This window comes from Nyctereutes procyonoides, unplaced genomic scaffold (genome assembly GCF_905146905.1).
Source record: "Nyctereutes procyonoides isolate TBG_1078 unplaced genomic scaffold, NYPRO_anot_genome, whole genome shotgun sequence".
Taxonomy (NCBI): domain Eukaryota; kingdom Metazoa; phylum Chordata; class Mammalia; order Carnivora; family Canidae; genus Nyctereutes; species Nyctereutes procyonoides.
This window is the reverse complement of record NW_026575130.1, coordinates 3,871,268-3,883,500: the sequence shown is the minus strand read 5'-3', so window position 1 is coordinate 3,883,500 and position 12,233 is coordinate 3,871,268. Positions and strand designations below refer to the sequence as shown.

General features: G+C 32.7%; 1 protein-coding gene across 1 annotated transcript in view; it reads right to left on the bottom strand.

The window, feature by feature from the left end:
• Positions 1-9,913, bottom strand: part of LOC129521227 (bifunctional heparan sulfate N-deacetylase/N-sulfotransferase 4) — a 246,980-nt gene extending 237,067 nt beyond the window's left edge. Inside the window, exon 1 of the mRNA XM_055342506.1 lies at positions 8,936-9,913. Within this exon, the coding sequence (XP_055198481.1) occupies positions 8,936-9,913 (978 nt within the window). The remainder of the gene's footprint in view (positions 1-8,935) is intronic.
• Positions 9,914-12,233: the final 2,320 nt, after the last annotated feature.

The following is a 12,233-nucleotide window of genomic DNA, read 5'->3' as shown; positions in this document are numbered from 1 at the left end:
TACCAGAAACATAACTAAGCCCATAGAACATAGAAAAGTTGGTACTAAAAACACACATAATAATTTAGCCAGCAAAATTGCCAAAGTAGAACTCTAGTAATATTAAACAAACAAAAAAATCTTAGTAACAAAATTAAAAAAAAAAGTGTTTCGGATATGTTGGAAGTCATGTCACGATAAAAATGATAAGATTTTAATTCATTAGAAAGATATAATGATAATAAATGTCTAAGAAGTCAAAAAAGCAGAGCTATATAATATATAAACCACAAACTGAAAGCATTAGCAATAATACTGGAAAGTTTACCATATGTAGCTATGCATATCTACCAATGTAGATATAGACATACCTCTCACAGGTCAAACATAAAATATACACAGATCAGCAAACAAAAACTTAGAAAGGATACAAAGGATTTGAGCAACACAATTAACAATCTTGTGCAAAAAAAGACTACTAGATCTCTGAACCTGGAGAAGATAAACCCTTTTCAAGCACACATGTAGGAGGAACCTGAAAGAAAATGGTATGTTATTGGAAAGGTGGTGGTAATGTTTTATATCCTAAGCTAAGTGGTATGGATAAAGCTGTTCTTTTTATCATCCTTTAAATAATATTCATCATATACACTCTTTAGAATGTATGAAATGTTTCAAATGTATAATAAAGAAACACAGCAGAAGAATATTTGAAAAAAGAAAGTAGCAGGTGGAAGTTATCAACCCCAGCAAAAAGCTAGAGAGCTCAGTTCAGAGTAGACATGAAAAATTATGAGTTGAATGAAAATAAAATGCAATGCCTATAACTACTTAAATAGTTTAATCCATTATCCAAATAATAATAATAATCAGAATGATATTTTAGCTGCCTCAGGATTATATAACCAAGATGTTTTATTACAAGATAATTTATTTCAGAACACACTGCATATTTCTATAGGGAGTATAAAAGGAGCAAGTTTTTGTTTTGTTTTGTTTTGTTTTTCTCATAGTTATTCTTTAGAAATGAAACCATTTTGTGGTATCTTCTGATGATGATCATAACAAAAACATGGTGGCCTTAGCTAAAGAGGCTCATTATAATCTTAGCATTAATCACTATTATCACAGAGAATGACAAAATATGCAAAATGAATCAGAAAATATCCCTATGAATATCCCCAGGGCTTTTAGGCATTAAGAATGAGATTTAAGAACTCTAATCAGGGTTGTTTTATACCTTGCTGAGAGTTGGCTAGCTTGGTTGCTTTTACCAAAATATTTTCTAACATTTTCTGTTTCCCATGGAGACAATTGCTACATCTTAAGTAGCAAAATGGAGCTCATGGACTTTAATTGTGTTCTTCCCCTGGTGTATCAAGGGATTGTTCTCTGCTCAGTAATTATCTTATACTGTAAATTAACCAAAGTGAGCACTCATGTTAGTGTTGGATCTATTACTATTTAACTGTTTTGAGTGCAAATGAATTCAGGAATGTCCAATTTTAAATTAAAATATAATTTCTATAAAAAATCTTTAAAAATTATTCTGGCTTGGTAACAGATTTTGTTTTAAAATGTGCTTTTTAAAATGTAATAATTAATTGATACCCAAAAGCCAGGTTTAAATATAAGTATGCCTCTGAAACCCTTGCTTTCCAACAAAAAAGCAAACATGTTTGGAATAAACACTGCCATAAAGAAAATAAACACATGAAAACTAAACAAAAGTCTTTCATTAGGATATAATTTCTGGGCAAAATAACTGAAAATGAGGATTTAAATTTCTTGTTCTCTTTATACTCAACCCCTAGACATTACATTTTGGGAATATTTATGGTAAAGGGTTATTTGGTACCCCTCACAATCAAGTTAGGAGGGGATCATATTGCAATTCTTGTTCATCAAGAGGTTATTAATAAGTGGGGAAAAATAATTCAAAATGCCAAATTCCAGATAAATAATTGTGCCCTCTCTGTTGGATGAGCACCGTGCTGTTCTCAGTTAGGCATTCCTTTAGTTTTATTTCTCTGAGGACAATTTTATTTCTCTGAGGAGCATTTATTGAAGTTTAGGCTTTCTTCCATGTAATTAATTGAAAAGGCTGTCAGGATGGCTATCTTAGTACACGAAACAATTTTCCTCTGTAAGAAACTAACTTGTCCTAATCTTGGGTTTATTACAGGATATCCAAAAGATGCATTCAAATTATTTTCTTCTTCTTTCATTCATTTCCCTTTAGTGATCATCACTAAGATTGCAAGTGTTAAGCTTGATGATTTCTAAATCTATACTGCCACCTCTGATAGTGTCTGAAATTTTAGATTTGCTTTTTTTATGCCCGTATCTGGATATCCCATATTAAATCATTAGACATTAAACCAAACTCCTCATTTTCCTAACACCTTTCTTTCTGCCTGATTCTGCATATGTTAATGTATACACCCAGGAAAAACCATAATGCCATTACATCTCCACCTTTTTCTCTTCTCCTCCATTGAGTATGTGCCCAAGTCCTGTCAATTCTACTTTTGCATGGGCTCTCCCAATCTCCCCTTCCATCCTAACTGCCACCAAGCTAAACTGTGTAAATCTTACAGGTCAGGCTCTCTCTTAGCAGCTTTCTCACTACAATACTAAGAAGTGGATCTTCTTTTTTACACCAGTGTCACAATCTATAATCTGAGAATTGGAGAGGTTAGTAAACATGGCCAGAGTTAACTGATCACTGCTGGCACTGAGATTCAAACCCAAACCTACATTGTTTTCTTAAAAAAAAATCTTAGACATTTGTGAAAGTCTGGGTTTGTTTGCTCTGCTACCTACTAGCTAGATGAGTATCTTAATACTGCCAAACCTCATTTTACTCATTCTGCAAATATGCAAAATATTTCCTTTTAGTGTTGTTGTACTGTTTTTAAACATTTTATTTATTCATTTGAGAGAGACACAGAGAGAGACAGAGAGAGAGAGAGAGAGAGAGAGAGACAAAGAGCACGAGTTGGGGGGAGAGGCAGAGGGAGAGGGAGAAACAAACTTCCCACTAAGCCAGAAGCCCTATGCGAGGCTCAATCCCAGGATCCAGAAATCATGACCTAAGCCCAAGGCAGATGCTTAACCAACTGAGCCATGCAGCCACCCTAGTGTTATTATATTAAATGATATACTGCCTGTTAATGATTAGTACAGTGCTTAATGTATATTAATATGCTAAATAAATCCTATTTTTAAAAATATGGAAGAATTATTATTTCTATATTGTTGTAATAGGTTCTTTGACAGGACTCCACAAAAAACATATTGCTGGTTCAAACAACATATTTTTCTTCAGTCCCAGGTCTGATCATGTTACTTTCCAGTTTAAAATTTTCAGTGACTCAAATAGTATCCTTTTGTCAACAAAACTCTATAATTTGGCCACAACCAACATCTTCAGCATTCAATAACATTTACTTTACTTTCTTACTTAATTATCTAACCAAACACAGATAACTTACCATTCCCAAAAATCTCTGATATTTTTAGCTTGGGCTGATCCACCAACCATGAATATTACCCCCCTATTGATTTGCTAGTGTTCTGTCTACCATCAAGAGGGCTCAAATGTTACCTCTTCCATAAAATTTCCCTAATTCCTAGAAGAAATACTGTAGCCCCTTTGTTCCCATTGTCCACATTTTGTCATGGTATATATTGCATTCTACCTTGTAATGTAGGTAATTGTGAACATGTCCTGCCTGTTCTAATGAAATCAAGAACTAAATATTTTATTTTTGTGTAACTTTATAATAAAAATGACATATGAAGCCCATAGGTGAGAAATATATAATGATTTGGTCATTGAATTAAATTACATGAAGTTAATAGACATCATGTAAATGTTTTTAGTTAAATGTCCAATTTAAAAGGCATTTAACTAAATGTATTTCTCTTTTTTTCATTATCATCACTTAAAAGTGTACTTTTATATCACTTTGGTATTTTTTTAAGGAGAGAATCTGTTTACTTCCACAAAGAAATCTTTTTTTGGAAGAGATAGTTTTTTCTTCCATTTTCAAAGTCAAATGTATGAAAAATAAAAAGTTCAGAAGTAACAAAAGATTAGTATCCTTTAACTTCTTTCCTGTTTAAGTCATTCAATTTGCACAATTTTTTTGCACTTTAAATCTTTGAACATATGATTTTCAATTCAGGAAACATGTAGTCAAATAAATGCATGAAAATATCCAGGTTGAGATATTGTTAAACTCTTTTATCAGGATCAAGCTTTGACACTAGTCTAGGTACAGATCCATTAAAAACACCATGGAGGAAAAAAAGAAAAGGAAAAAAAAAAGAAACCAATTAGCTTGCTGACCTCATTTTGTTGTTGTTGTTGTTGTTTTGATTCCAGGTTTACAATACATATAATTTTTTTCCTAGTTCTGCCACCTACTTAAAATATACACGTCTCTTGTTTTGAAACAAACCTCAAAATTACCCTTATTTTTCTTAATGTAGTAAATCAATTCTATGAGTAATTAGTCCTGCACTCACCAAAAAGTTAAAGACAGTATAATTGTCAAAGAAAGGTTTTCAAATCATGTCTAAGTTTCCTTGCTATGTGCTTTCTCATATGTGCACATATAAGAAAAACTGTCTCATTGTCTAATTTTAGGAGTTGGTTCATATACGTGAGGATGCTAAATGAGGGTTAAGGCCAATGATTATTCAGAGACTCAATTTAAAGAGAGATCACCATATTTTGGGGTCACTAGGACATGTACTCCATTCTCATGAGAAGTGGAACAAAAGATATCTTTTGAAATACAGGTAGATTCAGAGAACATGTTTTAGTCAAGGTACAGAAGCTGAGAAAAGAGGTCAAGGTATACACAAGCAAGGTATAGCTGAGGAATAGACAGTCGGCTAGCCTAAAACGAGCAGTGTGTATTGAGAAATATTAAGAAAAAATGTAGAGAAGGTAAATTGAACTGGACCATATATAACCTTAAAATAAGTTTAGATTTATTAGGCAGATGATGTCTTAAATATAGTCTTATATATAGTAGATGCTCAATAATAAATATATATATATATATATATTTCTTTAAGAAATGTAAAGACAGGGCAGCCCCGGTAGCTCAGCGGTTTAGCACCGCCTTCAGCCCAGGGCATGATCCTGGAGTCCCAGGATCGAGTCCCACATTGGGCTCCCTGCATGGAGCCTGCTTCTCTCTCTCCCTCTGCCTCTCTCTCTCTCTCTCTCTCTCTCTCTCTCTCTGTCTCTCATAAATAAATAAAATTTAAAAAAAAAAAGAAATGTAAAGACATAAAGATGGTAATAATAATGTTTTGTTGCCAACAGAGAAAGCAACAACAGGTAACAGAATTGACTAAAGCGCCAAAATTATTGGTAAGCATCAATAATAAAACTGATTTCATTGCCCATGCGGAAGCTTATATTCACCATGATCATATTTCCAAAGCCCTCATTGGGAAAGAATATTTATTCTCTCTTAGGACACTATGAAAAAAAAAATATTACCTTAATTTTACCAAACATTTATGATTATAGCAAATGTTCCAACCAAGGGTAAGGGATTTTCGATAGAAATCAAATCAGTGGGCTGCAAGAAGCTTTTTAAAATTAAAAAGTTAATAATCAGGATGGCCCTTTATTATTTTTGCTTTTCCTAAATGCATTATTGCTTAACTGTTACCACATTTGGAATGAACATTACATACATGTAATTAAAGTGATAGTTGTTTTCAAAACTAGCAAAGAATAAGTTCAAGTGTATAAGACATCATCCTAAATAACCCAAGGTCATCCTGCTAATAGAAGTTTAGATGTACAGGAGTATTTTGTGATTGCCTCTAAGACCACACAGAAATATTACCAGGTCAAAACATGACCATATTCTCTGACTTTATTGATAGCTAATATTTTACAATCTTTTGATATATAATGAATTTCCAGAAGATTATATACATGAATAATATTTCTCTTATATCTTGAATTTTTGTATATAAGATAAAATTTTGGCAACAATTAGATGATAGTTACTGCAACTGCCTGAGTTTAATTTTGCTTGCCTTGGAAATGAAACTACTAATTTCTATCTCAATGGCTTTGGTTGGAAGAAGGCATGATAAAATCAGAAAAAGTATGTAAGTTTCTAAAAGAAGCTAGATATATGGTAACTTAGGTCAAATAGAACCATGTAGTGAAAAGAATATGAGCTTTCAAGTTCAATAAAAAACAAAACAGAACAAAACAAAACTCATGCTCTTTCCACTGCATCAAATGCTGCACCTTAAAAGTGATAATTCTTTAGTGCTATGATCCAGAATCTCTATCTCAAAATGGGAAAATGTGTGCAAGCTAAAATATGCTAATATATTTTTTGTCAACAGAGTGAGGTGGTGTTACAGGCAAAGCTGTGCTTGAATTTGTGTTAAATGCTCCCAGCTATATGCTCCAGGTTTAATTGTGGGATTGGCCCAGGGAAACACCAATCATATAAATAACCAAGAATTTTCAACCATGATCTTCCAGCGTTCCCATATATGTTCTATTGAGGAACAGGACACTTCTACTCTCTATTTCAGTATAATATAGAAGAATTTCAGTGGCCATGTAATACTCTTGCTTTAGAAAATTCAAGGATGTCTACGGCCATACCACCCTGAATGTGCCCGATCTTGTCTGATCTCGGAAACTAAGCAGGGTCGGGCCTAGTTAGTACTTGGATGGGAGAAAATTCAAGAAGACTTTGAGGGAGGGTGGAGGGTGGATTTCTCTTCATTTTTACCAGTGTATGATTAAATGTTATAATACCAGAAAAGGAACATGATGGTGAAGAACATGGGAGTATTGAGAACTTTTCTACACATAATTTAAAATTATTTTCTATAAAATCATATTAATCCAAAAAAAAAGGTCAAAATACAAATCAAATGCCAAGGACTGGGACTAGAATTTTTATGTTTGGAAAAATGTATTTCCTCTTGACTTTTAAGTAACCAATAGGGTAATAATCCTCAGCTTCAATCAAGTTTCTGATATTCTTTGATTAGCAGTTCTGAGGAAGAATCAACATCAAGAAGGGCAGAAAAAAGTATTTTCTTCAAAGTGACAGTGTGTGTGTGTGTGAAGAGTACATAATTAAGATACATATGTACATACATACACAAACTACATATATATCCATATACACATACAACCTTTCTGGCCCTCCCTGTGCTTGTGAAGTTGTTCTAACTTTGGTTAAATTTCAGTATTCTATTATTCTGTTCAGGGTCATGTCACTTAAGAAGTCACCAGTGAATATTGTATAGTGGTGAGTAGCTATTTGTTTTTATTGAGAGTAAGTGAAACAGCTGAATTCAACCTGAAAAAAAATTTGTTAGAGTTATAAAAACTTTTTGACGGGATCCCTGGGTGGCGCAGCGGTTTAGCGCCTGCCTTTGGCCCAGGGCGTGATCCTGGAAACCCAGGATCGAATCCCACGTCTGGCTCCCGGTGCATGGAGCCAGCTTCTCCCTCTGCCTATGTCTCTGCCTCTCTCCCTCTCTCTCTCTGTGACTATCATAAATAAATAAAATTAAAAAAAAAAACTTTTTGAATTATATACTTTGTTAAACTGAAATTAGAAAACCCTCTCCTTTTAGGATTTCAGGATAGAAATCACTCAGAGAAGCTTTTGAAGCATATAATCTCTTCTTAAGTTTATGATCTTGAAATCGAAATAAAACTAGAACTTATATTAACCCTACAAAAAAGAAAAAAAATCAGAAAAATATAGACAGAATTCAAAGGGCATCACTTAATTCTTTTATAACAAAGTCCAAAATGAAATATTTGGGTACCAGTCAAGTGATGCTTCATTCAGTGACTCATTAAAAACGAAGTTCACCATTCACATGTATTTTGAACATTTTTAAAAAGTGAACTTATATCATTGGTCTTAATCATATTTTGCTATAGTGGTCGTAAGGTCTCAGGATGGGAAAAATGCTGTTATTTTGAAGTAGTATTGAGGTTTCATCTTTGGGGGATAAAAAAGCAAGAGTTTAAAAAACATGATATAATCTTAGCAATCTATAGTTCTCTTGTAATTTTAAGTTGTGCCCTGTTATTTCTGTTTATATGTTTGCTAAATTTATTCATTCAAGAATGAACTTAGCTATGTACGGGACAAGACAGGCACAAATGAAAATATTGAATCAAGATGAAAAAGAAGGAATTATTCTCAGATTACCCACTTAACCTAGTATACCATATCTGGCTTTTTTGTTATCTAATAGCAATTGCAAGGTGAATTTGTTATACAGTCAATTTGATCATAACTAGAAGTGCTAACACTGTTGTGTTACCCAAAACAATATGATAAATTAATAAAAGAGATAATAGTGGAAGATTTTTTAATTCAAGTCCAATAGAGTTTCCCTGTAAAACTATAGTTTTGGTTATATCTATATTTACAAGTGTATGAACATTTCATATAAACAAACACTATGCTCACCTAAAGTTACAAAAGGTCTTAGGGTACTTCTCCATCTTGTATTTCAACCACCATTGTCAAACCCAAGGAGGGCAAAGGGATTAATGGAAAGATCAAATTTTATGACTATACTAATCTCACTCTTACAAACTGCAACATATGCTAGAATAAGAGAACCAGTTCTACAGGGTTCCACCCAGGACAAGTAAGGTCTAAGAAGAGACTAGGAGATTAAGTTCAAATATTTTTTTGGGGATATTTTAGTTCTTTCCCCTCTGAAGCATCTTGATATGTATGTGAGGAGTAGTCAAGGCCTAGTTCAAAAAATTTTAAATGCCTTTTTAATTTCAAACATACTTCATCAGAATATTTCATGCTATTATGAATCTAAAATATTCAAAATTATATTTTGTCAATACCACAGTTAGTGAAATAAAAATTAAGATGTTATTTATAAATGTTCTTACCTTTACATCTTTGACATTCATCCTTGTTCCCTCTTTCCCAACAAAGATATCATCAATGTCCACAAGAATATATCTGTCCAAGGACAGTGTCAGCCTCTTCCCTGACAAGAAGGAGATGGCATCTATGAAGATGAGCTTGTGTAGCCAAAAGTTTAAGTTGTTGCCAAAAAGAACTCGCTGAATTCCATCATGAAGTCCCAGATCTTGAATCACTGTCGCATAGAGTGATTTGCTAGATGAGGATGAAAGGGATTTTTCGGTCTGTGATTCAGTTAAAAGCACAGGCTGGTAGGTTGAATGATTATATTGGAAAATGGTCCAGTCTTCCCCAGGAAGAGGACCTTTCTCAACCTTGGGGGCTTTGGTAATATGCAGCAAAGGAGACTGAGGGTTGACAAAACAGTCCTTTAGAGCTAGATTATTGAAAAGGTTTAATGGAAAGCCTTTTAATTGTGTACTTGGTAAGCTGTTCTCATTGGCTTTATGAAAACCAATTATACTAACACTGTATTCCACACAGTATTTTTCTAAAAGCTCTCGATTCCATGAGTCCATGCTGACATACTTCAGAATATTTTCATAAATAACTAAAATATATTTCCCTTTGCCATTATCTGTAAGAGGAGGTATATCCCCCTTGCCGGGGGCAATGACCATTTGGTACTGAAATCTGCTAGACTCCAGGATAGCTATGATATCTTGGCCAAGTTGAGAGTATTGGCTCTCCACAAATAGGAGGACAGTAGGATCAGTTTTGGATGTATCAATAGGTTTAACTGTTTTTAGCTCCAGTGACCGATATGGTAGGATTTTGATGTCAGCACATTCTGCTTCTGCAGTTGTTTCAATAAGTGTCATTTCCTGTTTATAGCCAGAGTAGAGGAAATAGGCAGAAATTACAATGCTCACCAAGCAAAAGGTAGCTAAGAGAACAATCAATGTTCGAAAACTTCTCCGAAGCTTCACGATAAGATTCATTTTTTAAAATACTGTTTTGGAAGCTTTTTCTGATTTCTTTTCCTAAAGTGTCATAGTGAATAAAGTATGAGATGGTGCAAATATCACTTCCCGCAAGTTCATGTAACCATTGCAAACCATGTAAAATGTTTGAAGGGATCACAAGTAAGTTAAAACTGGAAGACAATAGAGCAGATCAAAAGTTGAAGAACAGATTTTGAATATGTCCAATACCAAATATTGATGCAGAATCCTTTAAACATTATCTGAAAAAAAAAGGAGAAATGTAATGACTAAGATACAAATACAGATATAAATATTTATATGATAATGATGTTTATATATTAGAAACATAATCAAAGAGAATTTTCGCATGTCAATAAGATAAAATATTAATAACTTAAAGTTTACAGTCTAGGTTTTTACTATTAGAGTGAATTTTTTCCTGTTCTCAAGAATATAGAATCTTATTTGATCTATATAGAATCTTATCTAATCTATATATATATATATAGACATATATATAAGATTATTGGACTAAATGATTACACCTTATAATATTATGTCATTACTTCTCTTCCATAGTTTTATGTCCTGAAATACATTTTTCTTAGTTGGCAATTTAAATAAAATTCAATCACTGGAAATATGTGTGTTTATGTCTTAGATTTTGGAGAAAAATTAAAATAATCTCAAAAATCCATAATTTGAAGTTCTACAATTTCTTCCACACATTTTAATTCTCCATATTATATATATATATATACATATATATATATTTACATATAGAATCATAGATATATATATATGGAGAGAGAAAGAGAGAGACTTGAAATTTTGCTTATGAAAGACAGTAAATCAACTTGAAAAATCTTCCTAGTGACTTCATATTTACTTTAAAGGAAAGTTAACTTCCATGTTAGGGTCTTACAATATTGTTATCGAATATAATTCTTTAAGACAATTATTTGCTCTCCAAAACTTTTCAAGTGTTTCAAAATTTTACTTCCTATAAACAAATTAAATTGTATTTTACTGAAAATAAATGAAATATATCAATAAAAAGTCATTGGTTTGGTTAAAATATATAAATCAATTATACCATATCCTCCAGTTTTCATATATATCTGAAAATGTTTATAAAGCACATTTTAAAACTAAAAGTTAAACAATATATATAATAAATATTGAAAGAAATTTGTAATTTGCCAAAGGAAATTATGCAGTCTTGTATTATGTCTATGACTAGACTTCTCCAAGCTCATATATTTGATTAAAAAAACCATTTAAGCATACATGGAATTGCCCCATCCCCACCCTTCCAACCCCCATCATTCACAAGAGCAGAAATCTATTTAATCCACATACCTTAGGGGTTTGCTTAATACTTTAAAAATAAATTTAGTAGATATTTTAAAAGAAACTAAATGTATGACAATTTAATAGTTTGTTAAATCCTTATCTATTCTGACATTAAAGATGTGATTTTTATTTTTGAATACACAAAGGATGAGATGTCAGTTTTGCATATTAGAACATCTCATCTTAATATGCAATAGTGGAAAAAATTAAAAAGCATATGGAACTAGAATCTGCCAACCAAAAGAATAAATAAAATTTAAATGTGACATTTATTTAACATTAACATGTTCAGAGTTGGAAAAATGATAGATACATATTATTGCCATTGTAGCTATGTGAATTTGAATGTGAGTATGAGTGTGTGTGTGTTTTAACCTAAGGAGTTATCCTTTACATTCAATCCTCCCACTTATCCTTCCCTAACAAAAATTAAAGAGTAGAAGTGTAGAAGTCTGGAAAATAAAAGGTGGTATACCAAAGATGTTTACTAAAGTTCTATGCTTGAGATAGGGGATGGTTTGGCATAGTTCAGGATGCCAAAGTAATGTAGCTTGTGATTTGTCTGAATCTCTTATTGTGAACTAATAGAAAAAAATTATACACATGCACACACATAACATACATATCTGCCCTCTGGCACACAACTCCTAAAACACTTGTAATTTCCTAAGTGATAGGAGCTCTAGGAGCATCTTTTGTTTCAATATTTGGTCTTTGACCCTGATTCCTGACACAGAGCTCCTAAAGCCTTTGGAATTTCCTGGGTGATAACAGTATCTTATTTTCTAATGAGGCAATGTTTGGTGGGCTCCTGGTAGTCACTAGAAAGACCAACCCCTGTTTAGAAATTTAAACTTTCAGCCTTGCCCCCATCCTACAAAAAGAAGAGAAGCTCCAGAAATTGGGTCAATGATGGATCATGACCAGATGATGAAGCCTTTCTAAAATTCCCAATATTTGGGGGTCTGAAGAGCTTCCA